At 45.2% G+C, this 23,380-nt stretch overlaps 1 protein-coding gene across 1 annotated transcript in view; it reads right to left on the bottom strand.

The window, feature by feature from the left end:
* Positions 1–23,380, bottom strand: part of USP12 (ubiquitin specific peptidase 12) — a 129,428-nt gene that overhangs the window by 62,209 nt on the left and 43,839 nt on the right. Inside the window, exon 2 of the mRNA XM_075334631.1 lies at positions 11,472–11,552. Within this exon, the coding sequence (XP_075190746.1) occupies positions 11,472–11,552 (81 nt within the window). The remainder of the gene's footprint in view (positions 1–11,471; positions 11,553–23,380) is intronic.

The following is a 23,380-nucleotide window of genomic DNA, read 5'->3' as shown; positions in this document are numbered from 1 at the left end:
TTTTAACCGCATACAGAGGTAACATTTGGTTAGGTACCCATGCACACCAGCAGGTTCTAACCGCATACAGAGGTAACATTTGGTTAGGTACCCATGCACACAAGCAGGTTTTAACCGCATACAGAGGTAACATTTGGTTAGGTACCCATGCACACAAGCAGGTTCTAACCGCATACAGAGGTAACATTTGGTTAGGTACCCATGCACACCAGCAGGTTCTAACCGCATACAGAGGTAACATTTGGTTAGGTACCCATGCACACAAGCAGGTTTTAACCGCATACAGAGGTAACATTTGGTTAGGTACCCATGCACACAAGCAGGTTTTAACCGCATACAGAGGTAACATTTGGTTAGGTACCCATACACACAAGCAGGTTCTAACCGCATACAGAGGTAACATTTGGTTAGGTACCCATGCACACCAGCAGGTTCTAACCGCATACAGAGGTAACATTTGGTTAGGTACCCATGCACACCAGCAGGTTCTAACCGCATACAGAGGTAACATTTGGTTAGGAACCCCATAAATAAGAGATTACCGTGAAGTTGGTTATGGGGCAGTAATGAATTTTTCAATACATTAGCTAAATATCTTTTTTTTTTTTTCTTCAAATAATCCTCATCAGTTATGCAATGTCACTTTTTATAAAAAAAAAAAAAAATTCCATTTTTCATATGGCTAGTTGTATTTTTCATTCCTTATGTATCATAAAGCAGTTATGCTTGTTCATATTTCTCCGAATTTGGTGTGCAGCTTTCACTTCATATAAATTCTCATAGCTTTCCTTCACATTCACAGAATGTCCCTAAAAGGCATAGAAGCATACTTGAGAGAAGTGATCAGGATCTGCTGCGTCCTGGACGTGGTAGGTCTTGACTTGTGGGGCCACGAGTCTCCTCCGCAGGAGACCGCAGTCGCTCGTGCTCACAATCTGGGTTCGGACAGTTGCTGCATTTAATACGTTGTGAAAACTGACAGTAGGCACGTACCCTTACTTGCTGACATTGTGCAGTAGCAGCTTTCAGACTTTTTTTTGCATGAATCAATAAAGAGTCTCCACTTGCTCACATTCTACTCAATGCTACATTTTTCCAGCCCAGGAACATCACTGCAATACACTGGAGCAGTGGTCCCCAACCTTTAGGACCTTGAAAACTACATTCAGTTGTGAGAGAGGGTCATGAGCAACATCCTGCTCCCTCGCAGTAGTGACACCCAGCGCCCCCCATTACCGGTATAACTGCAGCTTTTCCGCGGAAATCACACAGATAGTATACCAAGATCCAGGAGATCCTAGCTTACCTCCATCCAGATCTGCTCTCCTGTGTGGGGATACTCACAAAAGTCACCATCTGGAGACCCGCTCTTCATAACTGTTTGCTAGACATGGTGCTAATACACCAAGCTGGCAGACAGCCGCGAGCCACACATCACGGGCCCACGAGCCACATGTGGTTCCCGAGCTACAGGTTGGGGACCCCCGCACTAGAGCATCGTTTTGATAAAAGTATGGAAGGAATTCCCTTTGGAATCCAATGGAATTCTATTCTTTCGGAAGCCTATGGTGTCAGTGTTTGGAACTTTTTCAATATTTTTTTCCTATTATGTATAGTTTGTTTTTTTCCAGCGATTGAACGTATCCTCGCAGACCTATCTTATATAAATGAGCAGGTAAGATTACCTAAAGTTATAAAAAAAAAGAAAGAAAATGAGGGAGGAAAAAAAAAAAAAAAAAAAAGCAGCTATGAGCGAGCAGCAATTGCAATTTAATCGTGATGTATTTGTGGATAAAGAGGCCTAGAAATAAAATGAGCAGTAAACAGTCATTTCGCTCTACCTCGGGAGTGATGAGTTATAATGGTGTAATGGCAGCGGTGCGTACACATGTAGTCATCAACGCAGCATTGGTGTTCTGGGAACAATATGACCAGGGGGGCATGGAGGTCCTATGATAAGTATGAGGCTGGGGTCACACGAGCGTATATTCTCTAACGCATAGTGTAACATTGGAGCAAATGGTATCTGATACAGCACGAGATAGCACTCATCCGATGTATAGCCCTTACACAAATATCTAATTTTTTTTTATTATTATGAAGAGATAAAAGTTCTGAAGGACAGATGAAATTGCACAGACAATACTATGTCCTTCAGCAGCAAATCATTTCAAGGGTTGGAGAATGATGGATAAAAAGCGGAAAGAAATAAAAACCCTGCATGCAGAAGTGCGAGGTGACGATTCAGGTGCCAGCACACCCCTGCACACCGCCCTCCTATACACATGTATGCTGGGCTCGCCGGGTAAGGAAGAGGTGGTCACTGGAGGAGCGAAGGTTGCACGTGGAAACGTGAAAAAAATCCCATTAAGTCAGCTAAAGCCGCCAACCATCTTAAGTCTAAAAGGCCACTTTACACACAGCGACATCGCTAGCGATGTCGCTGGTGAAAGCACCCGCCCCCGTCGGTTGTGAGTCACTGGCAAAATAGCTGCCCATGGCGCACAAAATCGCTAAACACCCATCATACATACATACCTTCCTAGCGACGTCGCTGTGGCCGGCGATCTGCTTCCTTTCTAAGGGGGCGGTTCGTGCGGCATCACAGTGACGTCACTAAGCGGCCGCCCAATTGAAGTGGAGGGGCGGAGATGAGCGGCTGTAACATCCCGCCCACCTCCTTCCTTCCACACTGGCGGTGGCCACAGGTACTATGTTGTTACTCGTTCCTGCGGTGTCACACGTAGTGATGTGTGCTCCAGCGGAACGACGAACAACATCGTACCTGCAGCAGCAACGATATTTGAGATTAGAATGACGCGTCAACGATCAACGATTAGGTGAGTATTTTTGATCGTTAACAGTCATTCCTGCGTTTCACACGCAACGGTGTGCTAATGAGGCCGGATGTGCGTCACGACTTCAGTGACCCCCAACGACATCTCGTCAGCGATGTCGTTGCGTATAAAGCGGCCTTATGTGTAACCCAGCGGATCTGCTACTACACAAGGTTACGTGTATGTACCTGACCTGCAAGAGAAAAACAGGTGAGCAGCAGGCTGGGGCCACACGAGTGCATCGCATGACCCTCAGCCCCCGCTGTGCTGCCAGTGTATGCCGAGTGTCATGCCACTGTGATGCCATCTGTTTTACTCGCCGTGTGGCCTTACACTGTGACTTAGGATCCATTTACACAGGCAACTACGGCTATTAAACAATTGGCTACATGCCGGCTGGTCAGCTTTCATTTAGTGGCCTGTGTGGAAAGGCTGACCACACTTCCATGTGCACAGAACCACGTATTGGCAGAAAATCACCTGGTTACACAGGACGACGTACTGCCGAGAGCAGAGATTTTTAACCAAGTATAAAAAGGGGCTGTTTCTAGCTCAAAAGAAATATCTGGAGGCACTACGTGACTGCAGAATTGTGAGTGTGTGTAATATGCACACTGTAACGATTCCCCTATATTCTCCTTGGTCACATGACGTCATGTGAGAGATTGGTGTACTTGTGGTCACATGCAGACTAGTCTCTTAAACCTTCTTTACTCTTGAAAGAAGCCTTAAGGTCATGTGCGCACTAGAAATTTACTTTTTGATAGGGAAAATCTGGACCCTCTGAAAGAATCCCGAACTTGCGGTAAAAAAAAAACCGCAACGAAATCCGCATGCGGTTTGGTGCGGATTTTTACCATTATCTATGGCAAAAACCGCAGGTACCTGCGGAAAAGAAGTGACATTCACATTAATTCCGCAGCGGAAATTCCGCAGGTATAAAAAAAAAAAAAAAAAAAAAAAAAAACCTCAGTGTGCGCACAGCATTTTTTTATATCCATAAGTTTTGCTGGGGAATGACTGCAGAAATGTTAGACATTTTCTGCAGCAAATCCGCGGTAAAATCCACGGTAAATCAGCAGCGTGCGCCATAGCCTAAGAGACGAGTCGGTACATTACAGCAAGTATGCAAACCCCATATCTGCTGTAATGTAACCACCTACCTGCTTGAGAAACACAGGAGCATCTTGACAGTGTGTACATCGCACATTGTCAGGATTCGGCAGTCTTTCACTTGTGTGAACGGACAACTCCTTCAAAAATCATTTTACCTGACAAACGAGTGTTTTGGGTAGCCTGATCAGACTAGTCGATAGGAAACAAAAAGTGCTGGGAACACCTATTCCTGATTACTGGTTAGTGGAAATGGATTTTTAAAGCACCACTCCAGCCAGGTTTTTTTTATTGCACTGCTGGAGTGGTGCTTTAAATGCAAGTCCCCTGCCCTCTGTCATATACTCAATCACTGTTGGCTTTATCTTCTATCACAGCCACTCCCGGTTGGTCTCCAGTGATTTGTAAACTGCAGTTTTATGGAGCACATAAGAGGTCACAACTCACTACAAGTCTATGAGAGCCTCATTCTGGCTCTCATAGACTTATATTCAGAGCTTGTGATTTAACATTAACGGCCAGTAAAAAGTTACAGGTACAGGCATAAGATGGCACCGAGGGACCAGAGTGGCGTTTGTGAAGGTGGAGGGGGTTTACATTTAGGCTGAGGCCACAGTGTCATCACTCTGATGGACTGTAAACCAAGTGTTATAATAATATTTATTCACTTATATAGCGCTATTAATTCCACAGCGCTTTACATACATTGTCATGCGACTGTTATGTGATCCTGCTATCGCAGCGCAGCAGTGGAGGACAGGGTGGGCGCTGCGGAGGAGAGGGAGGGATTAATCTCCCTATCTCCTCCATTATCAGTTGATGCGATTCTCGCACTGCACTCGCATTACACCAGTGCAGTGTGATGTTCCTCTCGCACCCATAGACTTGTATCGGTGCGAGTGAAAACAAATCGGATTCCACCAGCAGCATGCTCAAATTGGTTTCTCGGTGGAAAAAAAAAAAAAAAAAAAATTGTGCTCATGGGAGCAGCCCCATAGAGTAATATGGGCGCAGGTGGAATGCGATTTTTTAAAAATCGCATTCCACTCAGTTTTACTCGCTGTGTCTCCTTAGCCTTAGAGCACCACGCCAGCAGTGGAAAAAAATGCTGCAGTGGTGCTTTAAGTGAGCTTTGTCATTCTTAGACAGATGTTGGTAAAATGATGCCAAGATACTGGTGATTAAAAGACATGAAGTGTGCACTACATATGTCCGATCGAAAGTGACTGCATGTAATTGTGGTCGCTTATCACTTACATGGTCTATAGAACTGGGATTTCCCACTTCATGGTAACTAAACGGTGGCAATATTAGGTTGGGGTTTTTTTTATCATTTTGTAACAGTTTGGTGGTACAATTCAGTCATTATGTAGTGGTATTGGTTATACTAGTCTTTGTACAAACCGTATAATTCTCAGACAGTGCAACACAATCCTGCAGATTAAAAAGGGGATGTCCAATACTCAGACAAACCTCTCCTTAAAAGGGAACAAATCACCAGGATTTTCCTATATACCTAAAGCCAGTGCTATACTGGCACTATCAGGCTGATTCTATACATACCTGTAGTGGTTAGCTCGGATGTTAGGAAAGAAAGAAAGTTTATAAAATCAGCAGCTTCTAGAGTGACAGCAGTTGAGGAGTATACAATCAGTTTAACTTTTCACTAGCAGGACCTGTGTGAGGTCACACCCATGTGACCGGAAGGGGCGGGGCCTCAGCAAACAGAAAAATGTTGCTTCCTGGTATCAGCTTTGTCAGCCAAGACATAATGCTTATGATCATTTTAACAGGAGCAGGAGATAAACTATGAATTCCCCCCAGATATTATGGGATCCTCAGCTGCTGTCACTCAAGAAGCTGCTGACTTTACAAACACACACACACACACACACACGTGGGGGGTGTATATATACTGCAGGGTCCAGGGGAGGTGGGGGCAGCTCTGGAGCGGTGCTGGGGGCTGGTCAAAGCTGCAGGAGGGAGCCTTTGATCTCCTGCTCCCGCTCATATAATATGCACTGCCGCTGTCCATCACCGTGGTGCTGAAACCGCACCGCGGCGATGGGCTGGGGCAGTGGCGCATATTATATCTGCCTGCGCCCCCCTTTGATGGCACATGATCCCCTCTGTGTTAGATATGGCCCCCAAACTGCTCCCCATAGAAAAATAAAAAAAGCTTTACTTACCTCCAGCGTTGATCTCCCGGTGTGTCTGCTGCCGCTGTAACCAGGCATGCAGAGATGATATCACTCTGCTGTGCCGATCACATGACTGGCACCGAGAACCAGGAATTGGAGGAGGAGCAGCAGCACGGAGGGAGACACGAGGAGGGACAGCGCTGAGAAGGTAAGGAAAGAGTGTTTTATTTTACTTTGGGCTGCAGTATGGGGGCCATATCTAACACAGGGGAGGTGTGCCATCTATAGTGGCCATGGGCAGCACACATGGGGGCCATATCAAACACAGGGGGACATGTGCCATCAATAAGGGGCAATGGGCAGCACAGGGGGACGTGTGCCATCCATAGGAGACCTGTGCCAGCTGTAGGGGACGTGTGCCAGCTATAGTAGACTTGTGCCAGCACAGGGGGACATGTGCCATAAATAGGGGACATGTGCCAGCAATAGGGGACGTGTGTCATCAATGGGGGACATGTCCCAGCACAAGGGGGCTATATTCAATAAAAGGGGGCCGTATCCAGATTAAGGGGGGCTAATTTTAGGGTGGGGGGCTGAGATACATATACCCTATATGATTTGTTAGACGGACACTTGCATTATAAGATGGACCCCATTCAACATTAAAAAAATTCTCTTTTCCTTCACCAAATTTGGGGCTGTGTCTCATAATCAGGTATGTCATTATTATATATATATATATATATATATATATATATATATATATATATATACATACATACACACATACACACACCCATACATATATACACACACACACACTTTTGGTCTGTACTGTATATGTTATAAAAAAAAGCTAAGATTTATATAAAGCATCAGCAGTGGAATTGGAATTAATATGGAATTTACAGTAATAGAAAGTTTATTACCTGGGAGCCGCGCCATCATTTGCGCAGATTGAGAGTCATAATAAATACATCATAATGTTTTTTTTTCTCCTGCCAAATAAACAGTGGCGACCTCAGACGGATTTCTCTCCTATTTCTGGGAAGTCCGCTATTTATGGATCATTTTTCGGAGGTCACACATCAGTAGTGGAGTCCTGACTACGGAGGCTTTACAGTTAGAGCGGCGCTCATAAAACATCTACAGCCAAGGCTATAAATCCCACCATAAGAACACCATCGACAACTAATAAACAAGGAAAGTCTTTACTTCTCCAGACTAGGCCTCACAGGACACTGACGTATGTTGTGGGGTCTCCAAAAAGTAACGAAAACATTTTAAATTTTGCAACTTTTAATTTTTATGCCCCTATGTCACACAAAATCATTAATAAATAACAATTGTCACATGACTTTTACATCAGCCCCATTTAACTATTTTTTTGGGTTAGGAAGGTAGATGTAATGATTAATTTTTCCAACAATTTTTTTTTTTTTTTTTTTTTTTATTAGGGACCACATCACATTTGACGTGACTTTGGAGGGTCCCATGTGATAGAAAATACCAAAAGTGACACCAATTTTAAAAACTGCACCCCGCTAAGTGCTCAAAGCCACATCCAAGAAGTTTATTAACCCTTCAGGGGCTTTACAGGATTTAAAGCAATGTGGAAGGCAAAAAAAAAAAAAAAAATGTAATTTTTCCCACAAATATGTCACACTTTAGCCCCAACTTTTTCATTTCCACACGGTTAATAAGAAATAATGCAACATTCAATTTCTTGTGCAATTTCTTTAATTTTTGCAAAGCTAACAGGATAAAATGGGCCATCGTAAAATTTGTTATGCAATTTCTCGTCGTTGATACCTTGGACGTGGTGGAAACCAACTGGGCACACAGTAGGGCTCGGAAGGGAAGGAGCCTTCATGCAATTGTGAGCCTCAGTACAATGCTCAGAAGGGACACAGCGCCATATCATAGTGCAGATTTTGTAGTTATGGTTTGCAGGTGGCATATCAGACTGTCAGAGCCCGAGGGGCCAGAACAGCAGAACCCCCCCAAGTGACCCCAATGAATTCATCTAGGGGTGCAATGATCATATTTATACCACAGGTGTCACAGACTTTATATCATGGGGGGTAGATAAAAAAAAATAATACAATTTTACCACAATACTGTTTTAGCTCTAGATTTTACATTTTCCCAAGGGGAGATGGGTGAAAAAAAAACCACAAAACGTATCCCCATTTAGCACACAATTTCTCCTGAATGTTGCAATACCCCACATGTGGCTGTACAGTACTGCTTAGCCAGACGGCAGGGCTCAGGAGGGAAGGAGCGCTATTTACTCTAGAAAAATCTGTGTTCCAAGAGTCCGTTTGCACACTCCATAAACAAAACCTCCAAAACCCCCCAAACCGCAAGATCCCCCTCAAATGACCCCATTTTACGTCCTAAAAGAAATAGGACAAGAAAATATGAAACTTTGTAATCTCTTATTAAAGAAATGTAATTCTCATAATTCTCAATAAAAAGGTTAAGATTTGTCTTCAATGATTACAGACTTTCCCATTATGGAGATAGGAGAGGACAGGTGATCTCATAACGTTCTATGAGGAAGTTACTCATTTCAGGAGGACTTGCAGCAGAATCTGGATCGGCGCATAGGTGCAGAACCTATCTAGGGTGGTGAGGGACCCCAGGGACCAGCAGTAGGTTTGGTCAGGGGTCACCATCTCCCCCTTCCCTAGACGCAGGGGTCCCCTTATATTACCTCTTTCGCCGCTTGCTTGGTACTTGACCATATCTAGCGTGACAGAAAGGAGCAGGTTTGTCTGATGAGATATATTACACATTTGCTTATGTTGATATATACTAGTAAATTACAGAATAAAAATGACGTTTTTGGTAATCAGAACAAACCCATTTAAAAAGTGAATGTCTAGGAAAAAGTCATACATGAGCCCAAACCTGGCGAGAGGCATTGTGATGGGTGTTGCGGGGACTTTCAGATGATCGCTTTCCTCCAGCGACAATAGGAGGCGGATGACCGTGCATGACGCTCCTACCCAGTGTGCTGTGGGCTGTAGTAGGACGTCAGCCGTCTAATATACGGAACGAGCCGGCTGGGAATATCACTCACCAGCTCCATTCTGAATCAGCAGCACGGACGCAAAGATGTAGAAGTATGGAGGCTTCATCTGTCTAGTAAAAGGGACTGATCACTTTAAAATGGGCCCCTATGGTGTGAAACCGTTGTAATACAGAATGCAGATAACCAACTATACCGCTTACAATAATTAAGGCATTTCAGAAGCTTTTCTGCACTTAATGATGTCTGGTCAGTGAGTGGTAGAGCCCAGACTCGGGAGTTAAGAATGGGCTCATTAAAAGGGAACCTGTCCGCACATTTTTCCCTTATGAGCTGCGGCCACCACTAGTGAGCCCTTATATACAGTATGCCAGAATACAGTATATAAGAGCCCAGACTGCTGTGTATGTATGTGCACAGTGTAGTGAGGGAAAAGGAGGGAATTTTTAATTCAATTACAGAGGAACCGCCAGAGCGCTGATGTCAAAGGCAGGAGCCGTTTGCCTCTGATTGGCCAGCGCGTTGCCTTTGAGTCGCAGCTGACAGCGGAAGTTCTTCCATCATCGCGATGGTTACCGGATACACGTCCTGTAACGGCAAACTACAAGAACCAAAAGGGTCAGCGATGGAAGGTAAGATGAGCATAATACGTGTGTGTGTGTTTGTGCGGACTGCAAGAGCGGGTCAAAGCGCGGTTAAAGTACGGAAGTGTGTGCGGTGAGTATTTGCTCGTACAGCAAAGCTTGCTCGTAAACTGAGTTACAAATTTACAGCAAGCTTTGCTTCTATAGCGAAATACTCACACAACAAGTTACTTGTAAACCGAGGTTCCAGTGTATATTAGAAATAGATTAGATTATTCCATTATATAGATAGGCATTTAGGATGAAAACGAATTTGTGAGGACAGTATACAGGAACTAATCAGGCAAAAAAAAACTAATGACAAATCCCACTCATGATTGAGGTTTTGATTGGGGTGGAGACAAAAACACAAAATAGGTCACTATAATTAGTAAAAATAAAATCTATGGGCACTTTAGTTTTTTTTTTTTTTAAAAAAAATAAATTAATAATGAATAATAATAATAAAATTTGGAAGGAAAATGAGGGAAGAGTCTTAAAATCCGAATATAGCTTACCGGGGGGTGACTGTCTGCAGTTCTGTGTGCAGCCGGCCAGGTGCGTTCGGGCGCCTGTCGGTGCCGGCGTCCACTCTGTGCGGGCGGGTGGCTGTGCAGCGAGTGTCAAGGCCGCTTTACACGCTACGACATCGCTAAAGCGATGTCGTTGGGGACACGGAATTTGTGACGCACATCCGGCCGCTTTAGCGATGTCGTTGCGTGTGACACCTATGAGCGATTTTGCATTGTCGCAAAAACGTGCAAAATCGCTAAATCAGTGACATGCCCCCCTATTCCCAATTATCGTTGCTGCTGCGTGTACGATGGTAGTTCGTCGTTCCTGCGGCAGCAGACATCGCTATGTGTGACACCGCAGGAACAAGGAACCTCACCTTACCTGCGGCCGCCGGCAATGCGGAAGGAAGGAGGTGAGCGGGATGTTACGTCCCGCTCATCTCCACCCCTCAGCTTCTATTGGGCGCCCGCTTACTGACGTTGCTGTGACGCCGAACGAACCGCCCCCTTAGAAAAGGAGGAGGTTCGCCGGTCACAGAGACGTCGCTAGGCAGGTAAGTAGTGTGACGGGTCTGAGCGATGTTGTGCGCCACAGGCAGCGATTTGCCCGTGACGCACAACCTATGGGGGCGGGTACGCAAGCTAGCAATATCGGTAATGATATCGCAGCGTGTAAAGCGGCCTTCACAGTCTGTCCGTGGTCCTGGTTTCAAATGATGGCGCCGGGAGTCAACGTGTACGCAGATGGAGCTCTTGGATGAGAGCTCCATCTGCGCATGCACAGCAACGGGCGTCATAATTTTAATGGGGACTGCAGACAGACTGGGACACTCACCGCATCGGCCTGCTCCACCACCGACCTGCCGCTGTCGCTGACACCACTGACCCGCCGCTGTCAGTGACCCGCCGCAGACGTGCTGCCGCCACCACGGACCCTCCGCCGCTGCTAGCACAGCCTCTGCCTCCTGTGACCCCGATCCACCACCGCCGCCCCCCTCCGGTAAGACAACACCGGAGTATAAGACTGACCCCATTTTTATTTATTTTTTTTATCTCTAAATTTGGGGTGAGTCTTTTAATCCGGTGCATTTTATAATCCGAAAAATACTGTATATGTTTATTTACAAAAAGTATGATCTGACCCTGCATTAGAGGCAAATCAAATTTCACGAAATTGAGTAACAAATAAGAAGTTGGGCACTTACATTTACCAAACCAAAATAATGTTCATTCACTGGAAACTGTTCCGGACCAATCTCTTTCTCTAAAGCCGAGGCATTGGCGCCCTAGAGGGGAGAGAAAGACGACGTCATTAGAGGAGTGCAGATACTAATGGAGGCAACAGAAAAGCAATACAAGCACCGAAAATAAAAAGCAGAAGACGTTATAAGGCCACTGAATAACTGCTGAGACTTGTTGTTCAACAATGAAGTAGTCAAACACTTTCCACAAGCAGCGGGTCTGTTTTCAGTAGAGTGTTGGTAAAGTATATCGGCATACTCCTGTAGATCACAGCGAGGAAGCAATTTTAAAGCAAGCGCTGAATCATAATTTGCCGGTTTCACCGCCGCGGTGCAGAAGAGCTGGGAAATCTCACTGGAAAGGTTTTAAGAGCTCCTCTCCTCTCTTCTGGCAGGAGATGAATTAATTCTGCTAAAGTAAAACAAAACCCCGATGTGGTCAGGAATGAATACGGCTCCAGACCATTCCTTTGAACTCTTGCTGTAGCGAGCTGCTGTGCAGTCTAGACATATCCCGCAAATACGGTCGGACGAGCTGCTCCTCAGAACCAGTCGGCTCACGCTGTGACCGGAGAACTCAAAACATGTTTGTTTTTTTTCTTTTTTTGGAAAGGCAGAGAAAGATTATACTATTATGAAAGACAACTGCAACCCTCCTCGCTGCAGAAGTCTCACAATCATGGACTCGCTGGAGACTACGCAGCATGAGGAGACATGCCGGCCAGATAGAGAGGATCTACAGTGCGGGAAATAAAGCATGAGCAGGATTGCAGCAAATATGAAAGCCTGCACTTGTTGTAAGAGCATGTGCACATTGTGTCTTAGGCCCCCTTCACACAGTTTTTTGCCATCAGTCACAATCCGTCCAATTTTGATAAAAACGAATTCAGCAACTGATGCCGCTGGATCCGTTTTTTTCTCATTGACTTGTATTAGCGGCTGATTTTTCACGTTTCACCCGTCGTTCAACGGATCCATCGAAAAACGTATGTCCGTCGGACGGAGACAATGTCCACAGTAACTGTGTACGTCGAAAAAACGGACAGCGATGGATCAGTCACCGTCCGTCGTTTAGTAGAATAGAAGCCTATGGATGCAGGATCAGTCATCATCCGTCAAATGATGGAATCCGGCAACGGATTCCATTTTTTTTTTTTTTTTTAAAGGGAACCTGTCACCCTGTCACCACTTTTTTGGCCTATAATCTGCGACCACCACCACCGGGCTCTTATATACAGCATGTTAGAATGCTGTATATAAGAGCCCAGGCCGCTGTGAGAACATAGGTATTATAAAAAAAAGTGTTTTCTAACGGTTGCTCGGTTGGCCATATGGGCGTCTTCGTTGTCCGGTGCCGGCGCCGCCTCTTTTGTCCATCTTTGTTCTCCTTTTCTAGCTGCGGTGCATAACACTTCCGACGTCACACACACTCGCCGGCATTCAGGTCCTGAGCAGGGCAGATCAAAGTATTGTAGTGCGCCTGCGCAGGACCGGCGAGTATGTATGACGTAGACGCGTCATGCACCCAGGCTTCAGAAAGAGAATGAAGATGGCCGAATGAAGAGGTGCCGGCACCGGAGACTCCCATAAGGCCAACCGCGCAACCGTTAGGCAAGTATTATAAAATGTTTTTTATGTTGTCACAGTGGCCTGCGCTCTTATATACAGCATGTTAGATTCCTGTATATAAGAACCCGGAGGTGGTGGCTGCAGATTATAGGACAAAAAAGTGGCGACAGGTTCCCTTTAATTGAGCCTGCTCCAATTATTTAGTCCCCAGCTAGTCGGATCCATCGCATCAGTTTAGCCATAAACTGCGACGGCTCCGACGATCCATCGAGAAAACGGATTGTGACTGATGGCAAAAAACTGGTGTGAAGGGGGCCTTCGGCTATATGCCCACGGGACTCTGTACCCGCGGATTTTGCTGCTGAAAACCTGCGGATTTATCTGGATTTTCTAGATAAATGCGCAGGTTTTCGTAAGTACAGACACCCCCCATGTTATCCTATGGGACATGGGGAGTGCTGTGACCATGCTGTGGTATGTGCAGCTGCGGAACATGCTGCGGATGTCCCGCAGCTGCACATAACTGCATGTCAATTATTCATGCAGAAATCCCAGCCCTCAACTACGGAGATCGAGGCCAGGACTTCCGCAGGTAAGTCGAACGAATGTCCGCAGGTTTACCGCAACAATTCCGCTGGAATCCTGCAGCTATGCATAAGCTGCTGATTCCGGGGAATAAGCTGCTGTAAACCTGCGGCCGTACCTGCGGATATATCCGCAGGTACGAGCTCCCGTGGGCACATAGCCTTATAGTCAAGTTTGTTTGTTTTTTATACAGAAGATACTTTAGATAAAAAATATAGTAAATTAGATGCCAAAGAACAGTGAGGTAACCTCTAAGGCTGCTTTCACACATCCGGTTTTTGCAGTGCGGCTCAATCCGGCTCAAAAACCTATGCAACGGATGCGTCGAAAAAAATGGATCCGTTGCATAAGTTTTTCCATGCAGCCCGTTAGTTTTTGACAAATGCGACTTGATACTGAGCATGTGCAGTTCAAAAAACCGCATCCGGCGGCCAGATGCTGTTTTTGCCGCAGGACGCCGCATCTGGCGTCCATAGGCTTGCAATATAAATTGCGCCGAATCCGACGCGATGCGGTTTTTTCGCCGCACAAAAAAAAACCGTGCCAATCAACGTTCCATACGGCTGCCGCATGGGCTAAATATGCTGCATCCCGCAAAATCCGGACGCAACGCAAGGCCATGCGGCACAATACGGCGCTAATGCAAGTCTATGCGGAAAAACGCAATCGGCGGCAAAAAAAAAAACAAAAAAAAAAACCTTGCGTTTTTACTGCAAAGCGCCGTATTGTGCCGCTCAGCAAAAACTCTCGAAATCTGTACTGCTTACAAGTGACAAAAAAAAAAATAAAAATTATATATAAACGAGGAAAACAGGTGTAAGCCGCGCTAAAACCACAGGATCCAGAAGATTTTAAAAAAATCCCTTTATTTTCATAAGTCTACGCGTTTCAGAAATATAACCATCTCCTTCTTCAGGACAAGGGAAATCATGCACACTGACCCTAAACCTGGCGTATGAGGCGGTGATAACGGACACAGGTACGCACGTCACCACTGATGACACTGGGCAATGAAAGCATGTTCACACATCTCCGTGGGTGTATTAACATGCTAAGAGGACGGACTAGTTAGGGGAAGTAATGCCCTTGCGACTAGTCCCTGCACTTATTAGCATATAATGAAGGATCTTTAGAAATACTTTTTCTAAAGATCTCTATCTATGCTACTAGATACAGGGACGGTTAGGAAGGGATTAGCAAGGACTGTGTTTTTCAGTGGTTAACATTATAGTCTTGCAGCGGTGGGGTCCTGAGTTCAACTACCACCCAGGAAACCGCCAGCAAGGAGTTTGTATGTTCTCCCCGTGTTTGCAGGGGTTTCCTCCCACACTCCAAAGACATACAAATTGAGGCTCACAATCTAAATTCACATGGGGAAAGGGATGAGGTCTGTGGAATATCATGGCGGTATAGAAATGTTACTCACCATTTTCGGAATCACTGACTGCTAGTGCTTTCATTTAAAAAAAAAAAAACAAACTAGGACTGCAGTATGCCAAAGTATATGCAACGAAGCCAAAATCCTTCTGGGAAAGCACCTCGTGGACCAAGATAGAACTTTTTAGTAAAGCACATCATCTACTGTTTACAGATAATGGAATGAGGTCTACAAAAGAAAAGAACACAGTACCTACAGTCAAATATGGTGGAGGCTGAAAGATGTTTTGGGGTTGTTTTGCTTCCTCTAGCACTGCACGCCTTGACTGTGTGCAAGGCATCATGAAATCTGAAAATTACCAATGGATTTTGGGTCACAGTGTAGTGCCCAGTGTCAGTAAGCTGGGTTTGCATCCTAGGTCATTGGTCTTCCAGCAGGACAATGGCCCCAAACATACTTCAAGAAGCCCCCCAGAAATAAATGGAAACAAAGGGCTGGAGAGATCTGAACTGGCAGCAGCCAGTCTGGATCTAAATCCCATTGAACACCTGTGGAGAGACTTAAAACTGCTGATGGGAGAAGGCGCCATCAAATATGAGAGAATTATTTGCAAAAGAAGAGCCCAAAATTCCAGATGAGAGATGTACAAAGCTTGTGGATGGTTCTAGAAAGTTGATTGAAATTATTTATTCCAAAGGGTATGCAACCAAATATTAAGTTGAGGGTGCCAACAAATTTTGTCCTGCCCATTTTTTAGATCAATTATGTCCAAATTGCCCCCCTCCTCTTTTTTTGTGGTGTGCAAATACACAAAAAAGGAAATAAACATGGGTAAATATAATCATTTTCTGGAACAATTTTAAGGGTGCCAATACTTTCGGCTATGAGTGTACATAGTTCGCTGATAATGTTGTAGTATAAACAGGCTGTTTGTCCGAATGAGAAAAACGCTTGTTTGTCGGGTGAGATGTTCTTTTGGTTTGTCTACCAGATCATCATTCTCAATCCTCTAGGTCCTGTGCTGCAGAGAACAATGGAAGCCTATGTGCCCAATAGAATTTCTACTGTTCGTCGGGTGAGATGTTCTTTTGATTTGCTTACAAACATCATCGCTCCCATTGTGGCACCCCTGAGGCTTCAGTCGCCACACAGGGAACGGCACCTGATTTTAGGTGCTGTGCTCATCCTGGATGATCAGTGTCTGTTTCACACAACATCACGACCCAACACACGCCAGTTGTCAGGACACACACCGGGTCAGGGTTTAAGGCAGGTACTCCATTAAAGCTCCAAGCAGCAACTAGTATACCTGGTTAGGCTGCTTTCACACATCCGTTTTTTGCTGAGCGGCACAATACGGCGCTCTGCAGAAAACACGCAACCGTTTTTTTTTTGCCGCCGGTTGCGTTTTTTCCCGCATAGACTTGCATTAGCGCTGTATTGTGCCGCATGGCCTTGCGTTGCGTCCGGTTTTTGCCGGATGCAGCATATTTAGCCCATGCGGCGGCCGGATGGAACGTTGCATGGCACAGTTTTTGGTGCGGCGAAAAACCGCATCGGCGCGATTTACAATGCAAGCCTATGGACGCCGGATGCGGCATCCTTCGGCAAAAACCACATCCGGCCGCCGGATGCAGTTTTTAGCACTGCGCATGCTCAGTATCAAGCCGCATCCGTCAAAAAACAGACGGGCCGCATGGAAAAATGTATGCAACCGATCCGTTTTTTTTCGCCGCATCTGTTGCATAGGTTTTTGAGCCGGATTGGGCCGCACTGCAAAAAAACGGATGTGTGAAAGCAGCCTTATGGAGCCTTAAGTCCCATTCACTGTCCTAAGCGGGGGTGGAGCCTGGCAGAGGGAGTGTGGGAGGAGTCCGTGGAGTAGTGAGGTAGTTAGAGAACCGGTTAGAACCAGTCAGGCAGTCGGTCTGAGGATAAGGAAGGTGACAGCTGACAGGTCCAGTCAGTTTCAGTCAGAGAGTGGGAAGTCGACATGGAGTCAGTCAGGAGCTCACTAGTGACTTTGGTGAAAAGAGGAGTGTGGTCGCTGGGGAGTGAAGTGTCAATACTCACAGGACCGAGCACAGTCAGGGTGTAGAACCCTAGATTAGGGGACGCTTCAGGCTCGCCTAATAAATCTACTGGGAGAGAAGATTGTAAGTTTCTCGGCCCACCATAGTGTCCGAAGCACAGCAGCATACACAGAGCCAGGGAATTGGGACAGAGATACAGCCCATTGAAAGGTTCCGGACCGGGACATTTTATACAAAAGCCAAGCAGGGGCCTTCGAAAGCTACAGGCTACGGGGACCCACTAGTAACAGAGAGGTGCATGGGAGAAGAATTCACCGGGTAACAACCGGCACTGGGATCCGAGGAGTTTGGGATCGCCTGGAGCCCATAATGGTAGAAACCGGCACCCTGCGGGCATAACAAACAGTGCGTAAAGACATCTTGAACCGCAGCCTTTGTGTCGCCTACTTCTTCCCGCGCCCTGTCAGCCCTGCAACATACAACCAGGAGTACTACAAGTCCCATCCTACCCGCTCCGTCTGCTGAAGTCCACCCGACCAGACCACCATTTACTTCACCAAACCATGCCACGGGGTCTCGCTCCACCTGTGGGGAGCAAGAAACACCTCAGCTGCCATAACACCAGCCCCGGAGGTCCCGTCCAGTGGCGGCGGCGGCCCACATAGCCGCAAAAACCACAGGTGGCGTCACAAACTTAATTCAATATTTTTTTTTATAACTCCCATCATCATCATCATCCCCCCATCTGCCATTTTGAGGGACTCCACCAGGGTCACAGAGTCGGGCCCCGCCACGGCTGACTATCCCGGACTAGTCCAGCCCGACACAGTCACCTAAGGCCCTGGGACGGGCGAGTCAACATCACTCCAGGTCCCGAGCTGTAGAGAACAATGGCGGCCTATGTGCACCGAGCGATCCATTACTGTTCGTTCATTACTCACCTGATATGCGATCTGCCCGTTTATATAGGCCAATACAAGACTGCGGATCAGCAGACTTTACCGATGGGTGGTCCTCGCACCGGGCATCAGCGGGTGCAAATGACCCTTAACATTCAGGCATAAGCTGTAAATAGCCCTCTACTAAACAGCAGCGCCACGAGGTTAAACACCTTTTAATATAATTTCTCTTGAGCACAGAATGTCTGACAATAGAAAACACCTATTTTACACGATTACCTTAATGTGTGATTGCTCCCCGCTCATCGCACAGTAATAGGATGGAGAATGCGAGCGCAGGATATACTTCATTATTTCCAGAACGCTTCCATTATCATAACATTTCTACAGGAAGGATCTGTACAAGGTAAAGGCGCCCACATAGTAATAATACATATACGCAGGGAGCATAACACTGCCTGCCGCGAGGAGTGCGGATTATACAATCACATTGCGTGCAAAGCACGGGTTCTAAGTGTATGGACGTGGGAAGCTGCAATGTACAGGGTGAAGGTAAAACACCTGCTGATGCCAACATGTGTCCTGGCATCACGTGGGCAGACGTGCCGGATGCCAGCGTTGTGCTGGAGCAGATCTGATGTAGACAGTTTCGGGAACAGATCTGTATAACTTTGTGCTTCATTCATGGAATCCTCTGCTCAGGAGTCCAGTGGGAGGAGCTTTGTCAGTAACTGGCAGCGCTCTCTCCATGCAGGCTGACTGCTAACCTTTACAAGATCCCTATACTTTCAACTTTTGTGCATGTTCCCCACAAGGATTTCAGTCTCAAACTCCAGACGTTCCCCTAAGGATGCCATTAAGCAAAACGGAGTCTAAAGTATAAAACTTGAGGAATTGAACATTTTTTTTCTTATTTAAATCACCCATAAGGCTTTGCAAAAGTTCTGACTATTTGTGATTTACTTAATTAGCTTAATTTTGCTTCCTTCTCGCCCGCACACCATGCTGCAGTGCAGTTTCATGATCCTTTAGAAGCCGCTTTCAACTGCTGTCCAGGGAGATCAGTGCACTATATCCCAACAGAGTACAGAAATTGCCTTGGGTGGAAAGCAGGGAATGCCCTGTACTACTTAAAAGGGAACCTGTCACGTCCCCAAATGCTATTAACCTGCTGACATGCTACCGCAAGAAAATTAACTTTACAGTATTGCTCTCGCAGCAATAAGTGCCTCCGGCATTCAGTTTTAGAGGAGAGGTGTATGAAGCTTTAGTCACTGCTCAGTACACCGTGAGCAGCGGCTGTAACCAAACACTGCCACTGACTGACAGTCGGCTCATTGGTGCATCAACACAGAGTCGGCTGTCAGTCACAGTGGATGAGGATAGGAGATGGTACGGCCGCTGCTCACTATTTACTTAAAAAACGCACAAAAATGCAGCGTCAAAAAAAAAAAAAAAAAAGAAAGAAACACTGTGTGCGCACATAGCCTGAAGGTAGTTTCCTCCAGTGGCCGGGTTTTCAGTGCAGCAGCCCGGCAGCTTTGTAACACTATATACCCCGTATCTGCACATTGCAGGGGTTTTCCCACAAAGTTAATTTTACAGTTGATTTTAATCACTAGATCTTGGAATAATAATAATTTCCACAATAGGATGCATTAAAAAATGTCCCTGTGCTGAGATAATCTTATATACAAGTGCAGCTCAATAAATTAGAATATCAAAAAATTAATTTCAGTAATTCAATACAAAAAAGGGAAAATAATATATATACACATTATATATATATATATATATATATATATATATATATATATATATATATATATATATATATATATATATATATATATATATATATATATATATATATATATATATATATATATATATATATATATATACATATACATATATACACACACACACATACACACACACACATACACACACACACATACACACACACATACATACATACATAGTCATTCCACACAGAGGGATCTATTTCAAGTGTTTATTTCTGTTAATGACTATGGCTTACAGCCAATGAAAACCCAAAAAATCATTATCTCAAAATTAGAATAATTATAACAATACATCTGCAAAGGCTTCCTAAGCGTTTAAAATGGTTCCTTAAGGTGGTGTCACACATAGTGACGACGACAACGACGTCACTGCTAAGTCACCATTTTCTGTGACGTTGCAGAGACGTCCCGTTGCGGTCGCTGTGTGCGACATTCAGCAACGAGCTGGCCCCTGCTGTGAGGTCGCCGGTCGTTGCTGAATGTCCTGCTTCATTTTTTGCTAGTCGCTCTCCCGCTGTGACGCACACATCGCTGTGTGTGACAGCGAGAGAGCGACGAACTGAAGCGAGCAGGGTGCAAGTGTCTGGCAGCCTGCGGTAATCTGTAACCAAGATAAACATCGGGTAATCAAGGGAAGCCCTTTCCTTGGTTACCTGATATTTACCTTAGTTACTAGCGTCCGCCGCTCTCACGCTGCCAGTGCCGGCTCCCTGCACACGTAGCTGAAGTACACATTGGGTAATTAACCCGATGTGTACTCTGGCTAGGAGAGCAGGGAGCCGGCACTGGCAGCGTGAGAGCGGCGGACGCTAGTAACTAAGGTAAATATCGGGTAACCAAGAGAAGTGCTTTCCTTGGTTACCCGATATTTACCTTAGTTAGCAAGCGCAGCATCGCTTCCACGCGTCGCTGCTGGCTGGGGGCTGGTCACTGGTCGCTGGTGAGATCTGCCTGTGTGACAGCTCACCAGCGACCATATAATGACGCAGCAGCGATCCTGATAAGGTCAGGTCGCCCGTCATGATCGCTGCTGCGTCGCTATGTGTGACCCCAGCGTAGTCTGGTTCAGTAGGCTACACAATCATGGAGAAGGCTGTTGACTTGACAGATGTGTAGAAGGCAGTCATTGACACACTCCACAAGGAGGGTAAGCCACAAAAGGTCATGGCTAAAGAAGCTGGCTGTTCACAGAGTGCTGTATCCAAGCATATTAATGGAAGGTTGAGTGGAAGGAAAAAGTGTGGTAGAAAAAGGTGCACAAGCAACTGGATAGGATTGTTAAGAAAAGGCCATTCAAAAATTTGGGGCAGATTCACAAGCAGTGGACGCTGCTGGAGTCAGTGCTTCAAGAGCCACCGGACACAGACGTATCCAGGACATGGGCTACAAGTGTCACATTCCTTGTATCAAGCCACTCATGACCAATAGACAACGCCGGAAGCGTCTTACCTGGGCCAAAGAGAAAAAGAACTGGACTGTTGCTCAGTGGTCCAAGGTGTTGTTTTCAGATGAAAGAAAATTTTGCATTTCATTTGGAAATCACGGTCCCAGAGTCTGGAGGAAGAGTGGAGAGGCCACAATCCAAGCTGCTGAGGTCTAGTGTGAAGTTTCCACAATCAGTGATGGTTTGGGGAGCCATGTCATCTGCTGGTGTAGGTCCACTATGTTTTATCAAGACCAAAGTCAGCGCAGCCGTCTACCAGGATATTTTAGAGCACTTCATGCTTCCCTCTGCCGACAAGCTTTATAGAGATGGAAATTTCATTTTCAAGCAGGACTTGGCCCCTGTCCACACTGCCAAAAGTACCAATACCTGGTTTACTAACCACTATATCACTGTGCTTCAATGACCAGCAAACTCGCCTGACCTAAACCCCATAGAGAATCTATGGGGTATTGTCAAGAGGAAGATGAGACACCAGACCCAACAATGCAGACGAGCTGAAGGCTGCTATCAAAGCAACCTGGGCTTCCATAACACCTCAGCAGTGCCACAGGCTGATCGCCTCCATGCCACGCCGCATTGATGCAGTAATTCATGCATAAGGAGCCCCGACCAAGTATTGAGGCATTTACTGTACAGACGTTTCAGTAGGCGCCAACATTTGAGTGCAAAATATTTTTTTTCAGTTGGTCTTCTATAATATTCTAATCTTCTGAGATAATGACTTTTGGGTTTTCATTGGCTGTAAGCCATAATCATCAACATTAACAGAAATGAATAGGTGAAATAAATTCCTCTGTGTGTAATGACTCTATATAATATATAGGAATAGATCCCTCTGTGTGTAATGACTATATAATATATAGGAATAGATCCCTGTGTGTAATGACTATATAATATATAGGAACAGATCACTCTGTGTGTAATGACTCTATATAATATATAGAAATAGATCCCTCTGTGTGTAATGACTATATAATATATCGGAATAGATCACTCTGTGTGTATATCTCTATATAATATATAGGAATAGATCCCTCTGTGTGTAATGACTATATAATATATAGGAAAAGATCACTGTGTAATGACTATATAATACATAGGAATAGATCCCGCTGTGTGTAATGACTATATAATATATAGGAATAGATCCCTCTGTGTGTAATGACTATATAATATATAGGAATAGATCCCTCTGTGTGTAATGAGTATATAATATAGGCGTTTCCCTTTTTGTATTGAATACTGAAATAAATTAACTTTGATGATATTTTAATTTATTGAGATGCACCTGTATGTGTCCCTGCTGTGTAATGGAGGTGTCTGACCGTACAAGGACATGGTCTGATTATACTACATCTCCTGGGGAGGGGAGGACACAAAAGAGTATTGTGATATTGTATCTGATTCCAATTGTGGAACTTATTATTATTCAAAGATCTATTATTGTTTAAAATAACATTTGTTCAACAGGAAAACCCCTTTAACTGCATTTGTGGACGTGACAGGATCGCTTAAGGCTCAGTCTGCGCACCTCTCTGGTGGTGTCCGCCTCATCAGATGGATACAGCAGTGTTGTGGACTCTCATACAGCCTATATCCTGCAGATTATGTAGGCTCTCAGGGAGAGAAGAAAAAAAAAACCAAAAAAAAAAACCACGTTTTTACAGACCCACTTCGTTTTTGAAGGGACTTTGAAGGACTTATATATTGGAAATCCACCAAAAGCAACACCACTAACAAAAAAAAAAACACACAACAACAAATAAATACAGCACCCCTAAACATACCCAACACCGCTGTCAAGTAGTTTACAAAGACTTCATCTGCTTTTCCAAAATTAATGAAAAAGTGGCCTGGCCGGAAAGACCAAAAAAAAAAATAAAAATGTAAATTTTACCACAAACGGTGGTACATTCTGAACAGATCACTATAGCCGGCCGACTCTAGGACCGATATTTGCAATGGCAACCATCAGGACCATGCAGCACGCCAAGTAGTCCTGTAATGATAAAATCTCTGATTAATCAGCAGGAGATTATCAATACTACTCTAAGCAGCCCAGTAAGTGACATCACTGGAATCATGATCTTTGCCCCTACATCATGCTGCTCTCAGATTAAGGCTATGTGCGCACTTACCGGATTTTTCGCGGAT

This window comes from Anomaloglossus baeobatrachus, chromosome 2 (assembly GCF_048569485.1).
Source record: "Anomaloglossus baeobatrachus isolate aAnoBae1 chromosome 2, aAnoBae1.hap1, whole genome shotgun sequence".
Lineage (NCBI taxonomy): Eukaryota > Metazoa > Chordata > Amphibia > Anura > Aromobatidae > Anomaloglossus > Anomaloglossus baeobatrachus.
Note: the sequence above shows the minus strand (reverse complement) of the source record. Positions and strands in the feature narration are given on the sequence as shown.